Here is a 20,886-nt window from a genome sequence, read left to right as displayed (position 1 = left end):
TTTGCCATTATATAAGCTGAGGAATACTACAGGGAAACATATTATGAGAATAAAGTGACAATAAAAAAAATTAAAATCCTCCAGGGGTGAGTTACAAGACCTCCCCGTCCATTTTCAGATACCTTTTCAGTGGATTTGCTATTTCCTATCTCCTCTAAGCAAGCAGTCTCTGCTCTCTTCTGTCATACATTTGAATGTTTAAATGTCATAATAGATCACCCCAAGATACATCACCTCATGTGCATAACATGTCTACAATGGGCAGTATATAAGCAAAAATGTACATACTATTATTGCTTATCTAGCGCCATCATATTAGACAGTGCTTTGCAGAGAATATTTGATTATTCTAAATTCTTAAATTCTCTGCCATACGAACACACACACACACACACACACACCATGGTTAATTTTTGCCAACAGCTAATTAACCTACCAGTATAGTAGTAAGTGATTTTTGGGCTGTAAAAGGAAATTTAAACAGCCAGAGGAACCCCACTGTCCATATCACCTTAATAGTGCTTTATAGAGTACTCTATGGAAGAGCTATGGAAGGTTTGCCACCCTTACAGTAAAGAAGCCCTTCCTATGCCGATGGTGAAACAGTCTTTCTTCTATTCGTAATTCATGCCCCCTTATCCTCTGTATGGCCCTTGTATAAAAGGTTTCTCTTTGTGTCAACTTAAATATATTTATTCATATTAATTAGGTTACATCCAAAGCACAAAACAACCAACCTAGTTTATCTAATCTCTAATCTGTCTGGTAACACACAGTGACATGATGTGAGGAGGAGAACAGGAGTCTAATAGGGGCTGATGGCTCCTGATGTATGAGAAACACCAGAGAGTGTGTGGAGGAGACTGGTCAGATCTCTTGTCTGGTAACACAGTGACATGATGTGAGGAGGAGAACAGGAGTCTAATAGGGGCTGATGGCTCCTGATGTATGAAAAACACCAGAGAGTGTGTGGTGGAGACTGGTCAGATCTCTTGTCTGGTAACACACTGTGATATGATGTGAGGAGGAGAACAGGAGTCTAATAGGGGCTGATGTCTCCTGATGTATGAGAAACACCAGAGTGTGTGTGGAGGAGACTGGTCAGATCTCTTGTCTGGTAACACACAGTGATATGATGTGAGGAGGAGAACAGGAGTCTAATAGGGGCTGATGGCTCCTGATGTATGAAAAACACCAGAGAGTGTGTGGAGGAGACTGGTCAGATCTCATGTCTGGTAACACACAGTGACATGATGTGAGGAGGAGAACAGGAGTCTAATAGGGGCTGATGTCTCCTGATGTATGAGAAACACCAGAGAGTGTGTGGAGGAGACTGGTCAGATCTCATGTCTGGTAACACACAGTGACATGATGTGAGGAGGAGAACATGAGTCTAATAGGGGCTGATGTCTCCTGATGTATGAGAAACACCAGAGTGTGTGGAGGAGACTGGTCAGATCTCATGTCTGGTAACACACAGTGACATGATGTGAGGAGGAGAACAGGAGTCTAATAGGGGCTGATGTCTCCTGATGTATGAGATACACCAGAGAGTGTGTGGAGGAGACTGGTCAGATCTCTTGTCTGGTAACACAGTGACATGATGTGAGGAGGAGAACAGGAGTCTAATAGGGGCTGATGTCTCCTGATGTATGAGAAACACCAGAGAGTGTGTGGAGGAGACTGGTCAGATCTCATGTCTGGTAACACACAGTGACATGATGTGAGGAGGAGAACAGGAGTCTAATAGGGGCTGATGGCTCCTGATATATGAGAAACACCAGAGAGTGTGTGGAGGAGACTGGTCAGATCTCTTGTCTGGTAACACACAGTGATATGATGTGCGGAGGAGAACAGGAGTCTAACAGGAGCTGATGTCTCCTGATGTATGAGAAACACCAGAGTGTGTGGAGGAGACTGGTCAGATCTCATGTCTGGTAACACAGTGACATGATGTGAGGAGGAGAACAGGGGTCTAACAGGAGCTGATGTCTCCTGATGTATGAGAAACACCAGAGAGTGTGTGGAGGAGACTGGTCAGATCTCTTGTCTGGTAACACACAGTGATATGATGTGAGGAGGAGAACAGGAGTCTAATAGGGGCTGATGTCTCCTGATGTATGAGAAACACCAGAGAGTGTGTGGAGGAGACTGGTCAGATCTCATGTCTGGTAACACACAGTGACATGATGTGAGGAGGAGAACAGGAGTCTAATAGGGGCTGATGGCTCCTGATATATGAGAAACACCAGAGAGTGTGTGGAGGAGACTGGTCAGATCTCTTGTCTGGTAACACAGTGACATGATGTGAGGAGGAGAACAGGAGTCTAATAGGGGCTGATATCTCCTGACTCCCTCACTGGGCAGATACTTTTTCCTCATTATTCTGTAGTGAGAGAGGAGGGTGTAGAATAAGATATTGTTGTTTTGACTCTTTTCTGTATCTAGTGTTTGTGGGACAGGTTTTAATTAACAAAAAATTGCTCTAATATGAATAATGTAATATTACATAAGTTGAATCTCACTTTAAACATATGTAATGAATATAACACAGGATTTTGCATCCTAAGAAATAAGTGATGTTTGCCATTCCATCTATTGAATCTAGACAAAGAGACAAATTAATATTCCCATCCCAAGGTAGACAGACAACATAAGCGCCTATTTGTACAATTTTAGATATATTGTACTTTGTTTTAATGTATGAGCAGCATGGTAACACAGTGGTTAGCACCGCTGGACTCGTCAGTTTGATTCCGACCAGAGTCTTATATATTTGTGGAGTTTGTATGTTCTCCCCGTGTTTCCGTGGGTTCCTTCCGGTTTCCTCCCACATTCCAAAAAGATACTGGCAAGTTACTTGGCTTCTGACAAAATGGACCATAGTTTGGAAGTGTGACAAGATGGATCCAACTGGCACCATCAACCCTATCTGTCACTTTGAACATTTAAAATGCATGATGCTTGTGTGAACTGCTTAGCTGAATATCACTTTGTCTAAAACTCTATTAAACACATCATAACAACCTCTGACTGTGGATAAAAACCTTATGTAACCTCCTTATTCTTAAATGCAGCAAGGTGGGTTACACGTACTCATCTGGTCATAGCATCAGATGATGACAATTTAATCTCTAAGCCAGCTGTCCCTGCCCTCTTGCATCAGGAAGTCTAGACCAACTAATTGGACGGGGTTAAAACAGGGAGGCTCCCTTACTTAACCAGGATTACGTCAATCAGAACTGGTTTGAACAGCTATTGTTCTCCCTGGAACTATGTAAGACTAGGCACCAGACCACCAAGGGGGAATCCACGTAGGGATGATATCTTTACACTCCCATCTCCAACCCCTAAGGAAGTACGAGCCAACAACATATCGTGTGAACCTGGATTAACCTTGTGGGATGGACTGTTTAAGAAGGCCCTGCAAGAGGTTGTTAGTGCTATTTCTAAGTCTGGGTTTGTAGTCCTATCTCCAACCAGATCTAAAGGGTGACCAGATCGCAAACCTGTTACCTGGAAGAAACTCTGCACCATCGGGAGCTGCTTGTGGGTCTGTCCACCTGGTGTGCCTACTCTACCATCTTGGTAGAGAGCTTGGGTCAAGCGACCAGGAACGGTTAGTTGGCAGGTACTGAAGTGCAATTTGATTAAATATACATTGGAGTATGCAATCAAAAGACTAAAACTTGGGAAAGATCCAGTGGACTTGAATGCTCCGTTGTCAAGTTAATTGCCTAAGGGTCACTTGAAGACTACAACTTGACCTGATAGAACTTATTCCCATTTAAAACTATATTGGTTGCCTTCAAACTGACTCTGGAGTGGTGTGGGATGTTATTGAAATTTGGTGATATTCTGGGTGTTGTTTTAGTTTAAATGCTTCTCCTCTCCTAATTGTTACAGTGTGTTTGTCAACTGTAATAAAGATACCATTGTTATCTAAGTGGGCTCCTGACCTAACAACCTGGAATCCTAACAGTAAGTATGTGTGCGTGGATGTAAGGGAATTTAAATTATTCGGTCCAATGGTGCAGGGACTCATAGGACATATTTTCTGTATAACGCTGGGGAATACAAATATATAATATATTATCATTTAATATATAAATGATATATATCTTTATGATGCAAACACTAGATGTAGTGTTATATGTAATACTGCCATACATGGTCAAAATTTCATATTGCGCCTCAATTATATAATATGGAACCAAAGACGTGTAAAAGGACTGTACCTTGAAGACACTCTTTGGATTCTCTCTGGTGGATGACAAAGCAACGTTCTCTGGTCTCCTCAATTTGAATATTTTTCTTGAAAGTGATGCACGATTCAACAGGAGGTTTGCAGAGTTGGCGGGATTCTCCAAGATGATTTAACACTGTTTGTGGTTCAACCTTATTAATCGAAGCTAAGTAAAAATAATTTTTAGATTATATTAAATAATTTTCTTATACATATTTTCTGTCAGTTTGTGCTAGCATTTCAGCATTGTAACACATATCTGTTGCTCACCTGTGCAGATATCTGTAGGGGTTTCCTCCTCCTTGCACGGAACACTTTTCCCATACATTTCATCTTCTCCCTGTATATCTTCTACTTTAACAATAATTATGCCATTTGCCTAAATAAGTATTAAAATAATAACAAAAACCTGTTTAATAGTGCATGCCCTAATGAATTTTGATTAAACAAAATATCAGTTCATAATCTGTGATGAAAGAGGACATAAAACCATAAATTGATTGTGCACATTTCTTTCAGGCCAAAGTTCGTTCCTCCCAAAGTTTTCCAATATGTGCCAACCTGTTCACACTTCTTCTTGCAGTTTTTATATCAGTTTTTATATGTTCCCAGGACCCTATTGAGATGATGTGATAGGACCTTAGTACGAACAACTGCCCTAAAGCATCAATGAATTGAACCAGCAGTGTAAGTAGGACTAGGATAAGATATTCATATACGAATTAAGAGACTGATTTATATACTTCTATGAAAAACTATTACTTAAAGTAAAGGTGGTTCTATAAGTTATTGAATCAAGGAGAGTACATACTTTTCTTCACGTTTGCGTATTTTTTTGTTTAATAGATAATGACAAAATATTGTCACATAAGATTAGATTATTACATTTTTGGACTTGGTGAGGACTAGATGGTTGTTCATTATGTCCTGATAAGTAAAAACACACAGATTAAAAATGAAAATTTCCCATGACTGTAGACATGATAATGGACTTAGTCCATTTTAATTTCTGTAAATAATATTTGCATATTCAGCACGCTGACAATAGAATGCACCAATTATACACTAAGGACACTTCACTTTGCGTTGCTTTTCCTGATGAGAGATCAGTGAAAGTCCTTTTCCTGCGCCCTGGTCATGGCCGCTGCAAAAGCTTCCGAGCTCAAACATGCACATTCTGTAGTAAGAAACTGGAAGTTGCTTTACTGCATCTTCCTATAGACTGTATTTTGAGGCTGAAGTAATGCCGTAACCGTAGTAGGGGTTCAGGGAGTGGGCGTGTTCAATCCTAAAGCTCCAAGAAAGGTCAGAGGAGGAAGTGGGGAGTGTTTGTATGTATGTCAGTATAAGTCCGTGGGTCACAATATTGTTGTGTGCCTGTCTCATTTGTGGTCTGTGGTTAGCACTTCTGCCTCACAGCGCTGGGGTCATGAGTTCAATCCCCGACCATGGCCTTATCTGTGTGGAGTTTGTATGTTCTTCCCGTGTTTGCATGGGTTTCCTCCGGTTGCTCCGGTTTCCTCTCACACTCTAATAACATACTTGTAGGTTAATTGGCTGCTATCAAAATTGACCCTAATCTGTGTGTCTGTGTATGTTAGGGAAATTAGTCTGTAAGCTCCAATGGTGCAGGGAGGGATGTACATGAGTTCTCTGTACAGCCCTGCAGAATCAGTGGCGCTATATAAATAGATGATGATGATGATGATGATGGGGGGTTAAATAATGGATTTTTTTAAAGGAACAAAGTAACGTTAATGTAAATTATTACTGAAGTCAGCTCGTAGTGCTATGCCCTATATAATATGGTCACATTACTCCTCTGATTTCTAGGACCCTTATAACTTACAGTCAGGGGTACATTATGCCATATATATATATATATAAAGAACCGCAAGGCTTCTGTACACTTCATATAGTGCAAGGTAACTTTGGTATTTTAATATTGATTGAGATTCCCCTCACCCCCAATTCTACCTGATGATCCTCTGGGATATTGTGATTTTCCTCTCTACAATCCTGGGAATAATGAGGACGGGGACATCTCTCTGGGGTATTTCTGTTACTGGATCCATCTGTAGGAAACATATGGTGAATGAATACTTTGTTTATATGTGTTTATCAGATGATGTGTATCTAGACCCGGATTTTCCCACTGTCCAGCACTTCAGCACCTTACATATCAATGGCAATAATAGTTGGCCCTCAAACTGCTCTCTCATTAACAATAAATGAAGGTCTCCTATTACCCAGTGATGTGCGGTGCCGGTGAGTCTTCATCCTCACGTCCTCATACAGATCCGTGTGTTCTTCTAAATACTCCCACTCCTACATGGAGAAATAGACAGTGACATCCTGACACCTTATAGGAACCTGACACACACAATGATACAGTCATCACCCAGACACATCCCCTGGTGTTACTGTATAATGTCCCATTCCCAGCAGTCACCTCTCCAGTCAGCAGCTGAATGATCTTGTTGGTGAGTTCTAGAATCTTCTTGTCTTTGTTTCTTTCATGTATCAGCGATTGTGATTTCATGATGGGGTATTGGATTCTGCGCAATCCTCCTAATAGACGGGGTCTGTTACTGGGTGTCAGACGCTCACCAGATGTCTTCTTCGTAATTATATAATCCTATACATTGAGATACAAGAATAAACATCACAACACAGAGAGTTAAACAAACACTCACTAAAATGTTTCTGGCTAGCCACAATCACATATCCACAGTAGGTTCTTCACTAAGGTTTAGAACATGTCTTTGTCCCTGAGGCTCTCTAATAAGCAAAACATCTTGCATATCCCAATCATGTTCCTATGCCGACTTCATTCTCAACTCAATTCTCGCGAATGAATTTCTTTCTCTTATGACGACCATGTCCAGCTTTGATCAATCTGCCTCTTTCTAAAAGACTCACTTCAGCCCTAGCCAACTCCTGCAACCACATGTACTTATTGACGATCCAAGCCCCAACCTTGACAGACCAAACAGACCTGCTACCTGCAAAAGTGCTACCATACTGCTCCAGCACCACTGAAGGAAATCGTGTTCCTATGCCGACTCCCTCCCCTATAAATGTATCCGTTTATCTTACAGCACTGCCCTTTCACTTGCCAAGCATACATACGTCAATTCTCAACTATCCACCCAGTCTTCTAACCCATATTGCCTCTTTTCCACCTTCAACTCACTTTTCTGCCCTAATCATGAGCGTGAGGGAATATCAGGACTGTTGCTTTGTTCTGTCTTTCAAAGTTCGTTTCACATTGTCAAGTGATATAAGATGCACTTTTTCCGCAAAATTACACGTCAAAAAAAAACAGATGCTTGTGCGGTAAGAGAAAAAGGTGCTGTACACTCCAACACAACAAGTAACACCCTGATAAATGCATTTCCTACCTCTCTAACTCATGTAAATAGCCACGTCCCACTAAACAAAATCTCAAAACAAGGAGTTGTGCAGTATTCCACATAGTTCAATGTAAATCACTGTGACATTCCCACGATCCCTCACCGCTCCAGACAGGTTTTATTAATACAGAAAAGAGTGATGTCACTGTGACATTCCCAGAATCCCTCACTTCTCCAGTCAGGTTCATGTTTTATTAATAGAGATAAAAGTGATATAATTGTGATATCCCCAGAATCCCTCACCTCTCCAGTCAGCAGGTAGATGATTTCCAGGGTGAGGTTTAATATCCTCTCAGTTGTCTCCTTCCTGTCCATCCTCAACGGATCAGTTGGTGTATGGCAGGGTAGTCCTTGTGAAAGGAAATGATCATCAAGATATTTCACTGGAAATGATCCCACAAAATCAATCTGCAAAAGAAAACTGCAATGGTCACTTCTCCTGCAACATTTTGTAAAAACAGTAAACAGCTATTTATACACAGCTAGATATTATCATTATTATTCTTTGTTTATAAAGAATATTACTTAGCACTGAATGAAGGGAACATAATACAAAAAACGGCATACTATTATATGAAACAGAAGGGTCCAATCCGTGCCAAATCATCCCAACTTCCGACCCGACCATCTCAGATTTTCCTGAAGTTTCATAGGATGGTAGACGACAAAGTAAAAGACATATGTGCAATTTTAGCCCTCAGTGATACACGGTGCTCATGCAACAGGGTTGCAAACATGACAAAAAAAAAATGTAAAATTTATGCTTGCCAGGTCCACTAAAACAAATCGTAACTTTGCTTCTAATTATGGTTGAACTTTCATGTTGGTCTTGTACATAACATACTGTATGTACAAAAACATTAAACATACACTTTTTTAGATAGGTCAAAGGTCAAATCATGTGACCTTGAAATGTAGAAGTCAATATTTAAATATAAAACTATTTTTTACGAAAACTAATGTTCCTTAGCTTCAAAACAAGACCAACATGAAAGTTCTGCCACAAAGAAAAGCAAAGTTATAATTAGTTTTATTGGACCAGGCACGCATAAATTTTACATTTTTTTGTCATGTTTGCAACCCTGTTGCATGATCACCACGTATCACTGAGGGCTAAAATTTTACATATAAAAAAGTTACTTTATGTTGTCTACCATCCTACCAAATTTTGCGAAACTCTGAGATGGTCGGGTTGGAAGCTGTCATGGAATGACCCAGAAGGTAAATATGATCCTGCCCAAAAAAGCTTAGAATCTAAGAAGCGTGTGGAACAACTGATACATAAGGTAGCAAAGTAACAGTTGTAGCCGGCGGTGGGAAAAGTGTGTGTGGCTACTGTAAGGCAGAAGCGTTGTCAGCCGCCAATATTAATGCCGACACTGTAGAAATCTTAATACAATCCACTGCTGGCCACCACGACTGCCCGTCATTTACCTTGTTTGAAACGCCTTTTTTTCCTCGTTCTGGAGAAGGGTTTTCGCTTTTGTGCTGCAAAGGCACTTTTCTGGTTATCTCCCAGCTTGGAGGAGCTGGATGTCTGGTATCTTTCTTTGGCATTAGAGCAAGAACACTCGTTCCCCATATTCAAAGAAGTTATAGTGGTAGAGATTACCAGAGGACAACAGCAATGATTTCTGAACTCTCTAGGTCCAGCAGCTGAAAGGAGATTGTATTCCAGTAGAACTTCAAAACAATCCTGTCCTTTGTGTGATGGCATTCCTCATTATTGCTCTTTAATTCTCCACTGCGTTCACGAACTTTTACCGGGTCTGTATTTGTGAGAAGATGATTATGTGGGAGCTACAGCACAAAGCTGATCTAAAGTGCAGCCATCACCAAATGCCATCCACATGCCAAGACAGACTACAAGTGAGACTTAAAAACATGCCCAGTATTATGTCAGCTGTAACAGTGTCTAGTATGTCATCAGTGTAGTAATACCCAGAAATCAGATACCAGTATGTAATGTATGCCATCAGTCATTTAATCAACACTATTTATCATCTGCGAATACCAGTGTTTATTATCTTTGTTAACTGCGCTCTCTCTGTGGTCTCATGTTGGGAATTCTGACAGTATGATCTGGCCCCAATGCAGTACATCCTCCAGAGTTTGTACCTAGTAATAAACTGGAATCAAGATACCTTTGCCCAGAAATGGATCCACCCAGGGAACAACCAAATGTATCTGTGCAAGCAGCACCTTTCAAAAATATCTCTACAAGTTTGCAATCAACTAGGAACCGCGGTGTAGCAAACTCCAGGATCTCAGGTGCTCCACGCCCCCACCTGTCCGAAGATGGCGCAGAAGAACCAGTAAAGTTTTACTGTGCCAGTGATGTACATTTTTTAGAAGACTGTCCACTCCGCAGATCACGACATTCTACAGAACTATTCTCCAGTTTGCTCTCCTCCTCAAACTCCGGATTTGTTTACACAGCTACTCCTGTTGCCACATTACAGCTCGATCTGCTCCCTGGGATAAGGCCTAGCCTGCCAGTTCCAGTCACCTGTCCTGAGACGCCAGCCTCTGCCGCCAGTTCCGAGGCTCCAGCTTCTGCCGCCAGTTTCGAGGCGCCAGCCCCTGCCGCCAGTTCTGGTGCGCCAGCCTCGGCCTCCTGTTCCGAGGTGCCAGCCTCGGCCTCTAGCTTTGAGTCTCCCACCACTTTGTCTGGTCTGGAGTCTCCCGCCACTGTTTCTGTGTCGCCAGTCGCTACCTCTGTTCCTGAGCTACACCCTGCTTCAGAGAGGGCGGTGCCCCTACAGCCTGCTCCAGAGACGTTACCTGTCAGTACGGACCAGCCCGAGTTACCATTCCATGCGGTTCAGCCAGAGTTGCCATTCCATGCGGTTCAGTCTGAGTTACCACTTGGGGCCTCCCACTAAGTTGTCCGAACTGGCTCCTGTCAGGGACCATTGTTCTTAATCTAAATCCCCCCCAAGGTTCCTCTTACCCCAACAACCCTGTGTCCCGAAAAAGACTCATAAAAAGAAAGTATAGAAGAAGACGTAGAAAGGGTCTTCTGAGTCTCAGCTCTCTTCTGACGTAGTTTCTATACCTTTTCCGTTCTTTAAACAGCATCTCTCTGCTACATGTCCAATTCTGGATTATGATTCAGTCTTTTTTGACAGATCCTGGTAATTTGGGCGTCTGGAATCCGCCCTTAAAGGGGGGGTACTGTCACGATCTGCATCCTGCTGCTCCTCTCTGCCATAAAGTATGTTGGACCTTTTGTAAATATATACATATCTAATATATAAATGTCTAGTGGCATGTGTTAGTCTGTCTGTCTGTGTGTGTAAAAAATAAAACCAAGCTGCAGCGCCACCTGCTGGGCGGAGTTATACACTGACCTACTAAATTCTTAGTGTGTGTGGGGAAAAAAAAATCAAAAAGGGCTGAAATTTGGTATACTAAGATGTTTTTAATTTGTTAATTTAATTTGTTAATTGTTAAAAGTGTTTATAAAGATTTTTAAAAAATATATATATATTTCTTGAAAGGAGAAGTGACAGTTGGGAGTGGTTGGTGGTTGCCGGGGGTGACAGTGGGGAGTGGTTGGTGGTTGCCGGGGGTGACAGTTGGGAGTGGTTGGTGGTTGCCGGGGGTGACAGAGCGAGAGGAGTGTGATACTCAGGACCGCTGAGAGAGATCCCTGTGTCTGGATAGACATCTGGATAGATGTGGCGATGAAAATGAAGGATGAGGTGATGAAGAAGAATGATGAGGTGGTGACATGTGGACAAAACCACGTTAAAAAAGGGCGCTTGCATCGGGAAGTAACGCTCTTCCCCTGAGGAGGCCTGGGCTAGCCCCAAATGCATGACAAGAACCTTTTTAACACCTTAAGTAGCTTGATTTGACTAGAATGCATGAGTATCATGCACGGGTTAACTTGTATATGTATGTGTGTGTATATATATATATATATATATATATATATATATATATATATATATATATATATATTATGCAATGTGCTGTGTGGATATAGGATATATATATGTGTGTGTGGATATATGTATGTCTGTGTGTATATATGTATATGTGTGTATATATACACGTATATGTGTGTGTGTATATATATATATATATATATATATATATATATATATATATATATATATATATATATACATACATACACATCCTGCCTGGTTTGCCACTGTTCCACCAAAGGGGCCACTGTGGTACTCGGGCTGCTCTCTAACCTTCCAGAACTGCCTCGCTACTCCGGGATGATTAACACCTGCCTCTGGTCTACTAGAGCCTGCTTTTCCCAGCAGTCTTGGTCAGATCATCTGTTGCTGTTCCTGTGTTCTCTCCTGATTGATCTCCTGGAATTGACCTCTGCTCGTCCCTCTGTTTTTCCACCTCTGCCTGTGACCCCTGACTCAGCTTGTCTGTGACTCTGTACCTGCTTTCAGCTCTCCAGTATTTCTGCACTATTCTGCTGCAGAGAATTACCAACAATACCTGCTTTCAGCTCTTCAGTGTTACAGAGGACTAAGCTGTTGCATATTGTTACCAGCAGTCTCCACTACCTTGTGGTAAAATCTTGCAGATCATAGCATCCTGTGTCTGTTATATTCAGTGCCTTGCTCTGCAGACCATCGCACCTTGTGTGTTATCTCCACTACTTTGTGGGAAAGTCCTGCAGACCATCACATTCAGCATCTGTTGTTTACGGAGTTCTTTTGCTATTTCTGCCATACCCTACCGTACTGCATCCTGAAACCTGTGTATCTGGTGTTTAACAAAAGCCACTTCGTTAAATATGCTCTCTCTATGGTCTCATGTTGGGAATCCTGACAATGGCCAGCCACCAGTAACTGTAATGGCCGATATACGGAATGGCTGGCCAGCCACCAGTACCCGTTATAGGCAGCCACCAGTACCTGTTATAGGCAGCCACCAGTACACGTAATTACCAGTATCTGAATCTTTTCCACTTAAAGACTCTGTATATGTGGATTTTCGTTATGTCTTCCTAAACTAGGCAATGACATAGTTAGATTGCATTCAAGTACAGTGCAGGCTGATGCTTGTATCACCACAGAGGAGACAAGATGCAGGTAGATGGAGCAAAATTTCAATAGAACTCAAGACAACAACATTTTATAGAAGTAGGCAGTGATTACATTTTTGCACTTCGTAACAATTAAATATTTACCTCTTAACTGAAATGAAATGAAGAATATCCTTTTTAAATGCAGCAAACCTGAAAGGATTAACTTTTAGATCTCCAGCCATAGCATGCAAGTCTGCTATATATTTTTCGGCACATTAAATTTTATTTTTTTGTTGTAAGGATATGTTGCATTAATTTGCATTGAAAGAAGGTTACATGAGCCGACACTGGTTGCAATTGTATTATTTTTGTACAAAGAAACAAGATTGGTTTTAGGATTTAGGATCTGTGTCAACTTTGAGTGACAAGTATCTGCAGATCCCAATGACCCACAAAAATTGGTAGTGTATTGTTTCAATGCATGAAAGGTTTTTAGGGGGCAATGAGGCTCTCATATCCTGTACCCTGCAACGCATGGTGTGTGGTATGCCGTTTCTTAGTCTACCCTTACAATTATTACTCTTAAATGTATTTATATAGCGCCTGCAAACTCCACAGCCTATTAACGGGGACCAATTAACAGTCAAAGATCCAAGTGGGCACTGCACATAAGCTTGCAATCTATGCAACCATTTAGAAATGCCCCAGCGCTGCACTGCTTTATTGCATCACTTAGCACAATTATATTTCAATGAAAATCAGTTGTAATAATTAATATTGGCAGTTTTGCACTCCCATCAGTGGTTAAGCTGTTAGTGCAGAAGGCACATACAAAACACCTCCCCAATCATGGTACATCCCTATAGGCTCCAGTATATATAAACATATTATTATAATGTATGATGGTTATTACCTTTTCCAGGAGACAGTTCACTCACACAGCTCCAGAAAATATGCCCTACCACGGGAAACAGAGAAAGGGATGAGCACGGTATTCTGGGAGTTGTAGTCATGTATGGGTTAGTCAGGTAATAAAAGGATAATACTGTATAGATTTACTGGGCTGGACCACCACAAAATGTCCGCCGATCCCTTGAGCTCTGTATTACCTATAACGTGTGTAGCTCTAGTTTTTCTATCAAGGTGACAGGGGAGATCTTGCTACAGTGAAGTAAGGGGTTCAGGACAACGATTGTAGAGTGAAAGGTTCATACCTATGTCCCTTTCTAATATTTGGACTACATAAAAATGGCCGCCAACCTCCTGCAACTGACGACGTGTATCTGTATTTTATACACCGAGAACGAAATGGGTTATTGAACTAGTTTTGTTGACGTCACACATTCCAATTTACACAATGAACCGACCAATCAGCGAGAGGGGCGTGGCTTGCATCGGTTCACTTCGGGTATCAACCAGTATAGGACGTGGCCGTGAGCAGCAGACGGGAGCAGAGGTCGGGGCGGAGCTGTCATCAGTGTGGATGTGCTGGCTGCACTCATATTAATAAGTCATATTCAGAGAGAGGAGGATTGTAGGAAATAGCTGTATACCTGTTATTGTCATTCATACACCTTGTAATTCTCTATCCGTGTCCTATATCTGTTACTCTTATATTCTTCTACACACAGCTCATTTCTTGCTATATCTCCTATATCATCATATTACTGATCCAACACCTCCTAAATTATTCTATTACTGATCCTACACCTCCTATATGATCCTATTACTGATCCTACACCTCCTATATGATCCTATTACTGATCCTACACCTCCTATATGATCCTATTACTGATCCTACACCTCCTATATTATCCTATTACTGATCCTACACCTCCTAAATTATTCTATTACTGATCCTACACCTCCTACATGATCCTATTACTGATCCTACACCTCCTATATGATCCTATTACTGATCCTACACCTCCTATATGATCCTATTACTGATCCTACACCTATATTCTCCTATTACTGATCCTACACCTCCTATATGATCCTATTACTGATCCTACACCTCATAAATTATTCTATTACTGATCCTACACCTCCTATATGATCCTGTTACTGATCCTACACCTCCTATATGATCCTATTACTGATCCTACACCTCCTATATGATCCTATTACTGATCCTACACCTCCTATATGATCCTATTACTGATCCTACACCTCCTATATGATCCTATTACTGATCCTACACCTCCTATATGATCCTATTACTGATCCTACACCTCCTATATGATCCTATTACTGATCCTACACCTATATTCTCCTATTACTGATCCTACACCTCCTATATGATCCTATTACTGATCCTACACCTCCTATATGATCCTATTACTGATCCTACACCCCCTATATGATCCTATTACTGATCCCTACATATCTCATATTATCCTATTTGTGATCCTTACACCACCTATATTATACTATTACTGACTCTTACACCACCTATATTATACTATTACTGATCCATACACCTCCTATATTCTCTTATACAAAGACCCAAAGTTCTACCTGATGCTGATTTTTTGGTGCAACTCCAGGCCTGTGTTTATTATGCCCGTCTAGATTGGTGTACCTGGAGTTGTTGCCAAAAAGGGTTACAAAAGGGTAAACATCCTAGAATCATTTGTCCTTATGCTATATAGCACAAGGGTCAATGCTTCTGGCCAGACTAGACCAGTTTCCTTGATGATTTTAGTCGATTTATGTTTTGGTTATACCTTTCAACCTTTCCACTTGCTTGTGAGTGGTAAAAGGTGTGGAACTGTTGTTTTATGCCCATCATACCACACATCAGTTTAAATACTTTACTAGTAAAATGTGTACCTTTATCTGAGGATTTCACTTGCGATAACCCAGACCTCCTTATGCATTCCTGAACTATCTTATTTGCAGATATGTTTACTCTGGCCACTGGCCAAGCTTTCATCCAACCTATGCATCAAAATAAATGAAAACACACTGTAACTGCATTACCATTGGTGGTTGAATGAAGTCAATCTGGATTACATGGAAGGGTCCCTCTGTAACTGGGAGGTGTGCTGGTTCTGTTGGATCAGTGCATTCAGGATTTGCCTATAAACAAGTTAAATAACTAGCACAGAATTTGTCAACTAGTGTAGAGGATCCTGGGGCATACCAGTAAGTCCTAACCAATTGGACCATTGCAGTTTTTTGTGTCAAACCATGAATACATAGTGCTAAAGTGGGATACAAACTTGTAGGTGCAACAGGCTACGTACGATCTGTTAGGTTGTTGCAGGCAGAGTTATGAGGCAGTTTTGGACTAAACATTAGATTTATTGAAGTAGCTCAATATGTACAGACAATCAATGCAGATATCACAAAAGCAGGATTGGAAATTAGCAGCTATGATAACAGGTAAGACAATATGATATAATCTGGCACAAAGATAACAATGCTGTAAGTCTCTGACAGGATAATAAACCATGGAAAGTCACTGATACAAATAATAAAAGACACAATATAGTTAAGTCAATGGCACAGTATTATCATCATCATTTCATCATTTATTTATATAGCGCCACTAATTCCGCAGCACTGTACAGAGAACTCACATCAGTCCCTGCCACAATGGAGCTTACAGTCTAAATTCCCTAACACACACAGAAAGAAACATAGAATAGGGTCAATTTTGATAGCAGCCAATTAACCTACCAGTATGTTTTTGGAGTGTGGGAGGAAACCAGAGCACCCGGGAGGAAACACAAGCAAACACGGGGAGAACATACAAACTCCACACAGAAAAGGCCATGATTGGGAATCGAACTCATGACCCCAGTGCTGAGAGGCAGAAGTGCTAACCACTAAGCACCGTGCACAGCATGGCAGGAAACACATGGCACAGATGATGAATGGCACAGTAATCTGGTATGCAAGTAAGATAGTGATAATACAGTACGTTGTTTAAGGACCAAGCCCAACCAGCAGCATTAATATGAACAGAACTATACGAGGTTGCTGTCACTCATGAGACAGGTCGGAAGCCCATCAGTGTGAAGCAGGAAGATTCCAGACACTGGTAGTAAGCACACAGTACAGTGAAGGAAAGACTACCTGTAGAATGCTGCATAGAAGGAGTAGTCTGTACACAAGCCAAGTTATCAGAGCCAGAAGTCATCCATATGTAAAGGCAGCAGTCAGCCAAAAGACACCAATATCCAAGCAAGTAATTAGAGCCAGAAGTCAATGATATCGCAAAAAATAAGGGTGAATCCAGAACTCGCAGAAAAGTAAACAGGTTACAGAACCAAGAAGCAAGCATAGAAAATGCTGCTACAAGCAATTGAAGGCTGGACAGGTGGGAGAGATGATGTAGATCACCTGACTGCCTCAGATGAACACAAAGCAGCCATAAAGGATCAGAAACACTTGTGAGAAGCATATAATCAATAACAGGCTGGTAGAAGACAAATGTATCGCACACAAATTATATGCACATAATAACATCATCCTTATTGTGTCACAAAGCTTGGTGGTTTTGTTTGCATCCTCCCTGCTGCCAGTTGGTGACTTCCTGATGAGAACAAGCCTATTACAGAGAATTACACTTGTTCATCAAGTATTACAGTAACAGTTATCAAATCATATTTATGTTCTTTTAGTTGCTTTTCAGCTGCTTTGTCAATGTTGTAATTACCTTTGGACACTACATCAGAGCTTGTGGTGTGTGCTTGGCATTTCATAATGCTAACATTTAACAACTCTGGCAAAACCATTTGATGTGAGAAAGTTTCTTATTATCCATAAGTCCCCGAAATCGTGTACAAATCCAAATGCATACCTGGAGTTTGTGTATATAATTTTACAGTTTTTTCTTTGGCCAATTGACAAGCTCTGGTGATTGCAATTAATTTTGCCTTTTGTGCTGAATGTGGAGGTGGCAGCACTTTTGCCTCCATAACTCCATTATCCATATCCTGATTGTAGTACACCTTGGTCTGATCTGTGGCAGCTCCCGTGAAGGTGCAAAAATATCTCTGTGTTCTCAAGTGGAGAATCAGTGAGATCAGGCCTTGGAGACAATGTTCCACTATTTGAAGACAGTCATGTTATGCAGTCCCTTCCCCCACGCCCTGAGACTTTTGAGTCTAATTAACTGGAAAAAGTGTGGCTGGGTTTAAAATGTTAATATAAAACATTACAACTTTGCACTAATGCTGTGATAGAATCAAGGGCAATAAAAAAAAAACCTCACAGTAGCAGGTAATGAATGACATAGCAAGATTGATGCTCTAACACACACATCTATACAGATGCATGCCTCCTATTAATCATATAGAACAACGTGTCTTAACATAGAGCTCTTCATTTCTGTTAAATCAATCAAATATATTGAAGTCTATACAGGAGATTGTAGCTCCTCCTCTGTCTTACTCCTGGGCGTGTTTACAAATGTGGTCAGTTTGGTACCTGACAATAGGGGAGGCAGACTTACCTAGAGTTACCTCATTGTGGATACAGCAGGGGCATGGCCAACAGACACCACCATACTTAAAAAATATATGGCAGAACTGCTTTTGATGATAGCTAGATCGAAGAAAAAAAGGTACATGATTGCTGACAAGGAAAAAATTCTACATTACTCTCCCCTGTCATAAGCACACACATGATAAAGCAGGGTCTAATAAAATAGAGTTTGCGTGTTTTAAACATAAAGCATACACATGTTAACTAAGCTCACCAATATTATATATTTGGTAATCTTTACATGCAAAAGCAACAGGAGTTCGAAAAACATGTCAAGTGTGTCCTGCTAAAAAAGACCGTAAGACCACTTATACAAGCCACGCCCCCTTCAGCGGCACTGCAGTAAAGTGGCGGCACACGCCCCTTTCCCTTCTCTATTGGGGGGGGGGCAAAAAGTTGCTGTACCGGGGCACCAAATATCTCATGGCGGCCTTCGGTAGGACCACTCCTGCTGCACTGTCAGTACAGCCGTCAGACCTGTGTTCACATAAACATTATAGGCGCTGGCCCAACAGCACAATCAGCAGAGATAAAATCCAGGCCCCACTTGCCTCTATGGGATTTTCTTTTTTTCTTAAATGTCAGTTATGTGCCCACCTTGTTCACCTAACTGGTAATCTGGCCCTGCTGCTGGCTGGTATTCTTTTCTGCCTCTACCTATGCACCCAGATCAGCCTGATTTCTTCATGGTATGGATTGAACAAGGTGCTGGGAACATTGCTTAGAAATGACATGATAGCGTCACGCAGTTACTGCATATTTGTCAGCTGCACGTTCATGCTGCAAATCTCCCGCTCCACCACATACCATGATGGATGATTGGATTCATGTTATTTATGCCAAATTCTGACCCTACTCTCTGCAGGTCGCAGGAGTATTTGAGAGTCGTCAAACCAGCCAATATTTTTCCAATCTTCAACTGCCTACTTTTGGTGAGCCTGTACCCACTGTGGCTTCAGTTTCCTGTTCTTAGCTGACGGAAGTGGAATCTGAAGCAGTCTTCTGCTGCTCTAGCCCATTCATTCGAAGGGTTGACATGCTGTAAGTTCAGAGATGCTCTTCTGCATACCACCGTTGTAATGCATGGTAGTTTGAGCTACTATCGCCTTCCTGTCAGCTTCCAGTCACCCAGCAGGTGCATAGGTAGAGTTCACTAGGTGTCACAGTTTCCAGAGCGCCCAGCAGATGCTCTGGGGTTTTGCCAACTGTCACATTTTCCAGAGAACAATGATAATGCATTGTTGTAAATGGCAGACGGACGTTTTGCGAAATAACTCAGAAACGATGCAACCGATAACGCCAATATTTTTTTGCAAATCTATTAAGTCCCTTAATTTATGGTGTATAATGTGGCCTGCTCAGACAACTGCATCGTAGAAATAAGTCACTCATAAAAGTTGTATTTATGCTATTAATATATAGATATGGGATACTGAATGTCATAAATCATTGACATTACAATAAATGTTATATTAGCAATATCTGAATTTCACATGTAAATATTCTGGAGAATAAAATCAGTACTGAGCACAAACATGCACAGGTACTACTGCATAGATGATTATGGGTAATGTCCCTTTTGGTAGATCTCAGAAAGGATCATTTGTAATGTCACATAAGATCGGTGATTGGATCACTATGGCTGTTCAGGGTTCTGTAAATAAAGTCCATAGTGAAGCTCCCTGTACTGAAATGTATAAGAAACAATTGAGAGTGGGGAGGAGACTGGTCAGATCTCTGGGCTGGTAGCACAATGACATGATGTGAGGCAGAGATCAGGAAGTAAATGTATCAAGCTGCGATGTTTTTCAGCAACTTATAATTGCTGCAAATCATGAGAGAAGCGATTTCAGTCCCCAAGTCACCATATGTAGTCTAATTTTAGTCTAATCTTCCCTATTGCTTTTAATCTCTCGTGATTTGCAGAGATTGAAACTCGCCCGTGTTTAGCTGAATATCGTAATTTTCAAACTAATACTCCTTTCTGATTGGTTGTAAGTTTTAAGTGCAAAACTCGCGCGATTTTGACCTCACTAACATTATAAAAAGCAAACTACTTCCTTATTTGAGTTGATAGGGCCATAGCGAGAGCAGGTGACAGTGCAGGAGAGAGGTGAATTTGTGTTGAGTGTGGAAACAGATTTTTTTTGTCATATTTCATTTAGCTGCCCTTGTTTGTGTTATTGTCTGTGAGTTTATTAATATTTTTGGGGTGAGTGTTGTTTTTCTGTGTTTTCTGTATTTACCCTTTTTCTTTGTGAGTGTATTTGTTGCTTTGTCTTTCCCCTGTGTGTTTGTCTGTCAGGATGGTGAGAGGAAGGACAGGTGAGGAGGCTAGGGAAATTGGGGAGGAGGTGAGAGAGGAGCCAAGAGGTGAGGAGGAGCAGGAGGAAGAGACAGGCCCTTCTGTTGGGAAGACAAAGTCCGGGCACAATATGCGCTTCAGTTTTGTGGAAAATTGTCGCTCATTCACAATTTAGTACCCGCGTATGAACGCATTTAGGGGAGCCTAGCTGTAAAGACCATGTTTGCATGCAAAAAGCGGCTGTGGTCACAATTGTGTCATGCGGTGGGGCCTCATTAAGCGTTCAATTGAAAACTGACGCAAACGCATCAGTGACATTAAACACGTCAAAGAAAATATGGCAGAGGAGAGACGAGCAGCTGCAGGGACTGTAGGTGGGCCCGCTCTAGTGATGACTTACACGTCACAT

General features: G+C 41.3%; 2 protein-coding genes across 6 annotated transcripts in view; one reads left to right on the top strand and one right to left on the bottom strand.

Annotated features, from left to right (window-relative positions):
• The window catches only part of LOC142159906 (uncharacterized), a 543,776-nt gene that overhangs the window by 401,548 nt on the left and 121,342 nt on the right, over positions 1-20,886 (top strand). The gene's annotated exons all lie outside the window — the stretch shown is intronic.
• LOC142159873 (uncharacterized) overlaps positions 1-20,886 on the bottom strand; it is a 125,830-nt gene that overhangs the window by 3,429 nt on the left and 101,515 nt on the right. For 2 of the 4 annotated variants that reach the window (XM_075214717.1, XM_075214718.1), the window contains 3 exons: positions 6,212-6,321; positions 4,517-4,625; positions 4,239-4,412 (listed from right to left, as the gene is read on the bottom strand). In XM_075214717.1, coding sequence (XP_075070818.1) covers positions 4,239-4,412; positions 4,517-4,625; positions 6,212-6,321 — 393 coding nt within the window. Of the gene's footprint in view, positions 1-4,238; positions 4,413-4,516; positions 4,626-6,211; positions 6,322-6,495; positions 6,575-6,698; positions 6,885-7,905; positions 8,071-13,586; positions 13,859-20,886 lie in introns of those variants that run through there. The other 2 variants (XM_075214716.1, XM_075214719.1) reach the window with 2 other exon arrangements.

This window comes from Mixophyes fleayi, chromosome 6, assembly GCF_038048845.1.
Source record: "Mixophyes fleayi isolate aMixFle1 chromosome 6, aMixFle1.hap1, whole genome shotgun sequence".
Taxonomy (NCBI): domain Eukaryota; kingdom Metazoa; phylum Chordata; class Amphibia; order Anura; family Limnodynastidae; genus Mixophyes; species Mixophyes fleayi.
This window is presented reverse-complemented; position numbering and strand designations above follow the sequence as displayed.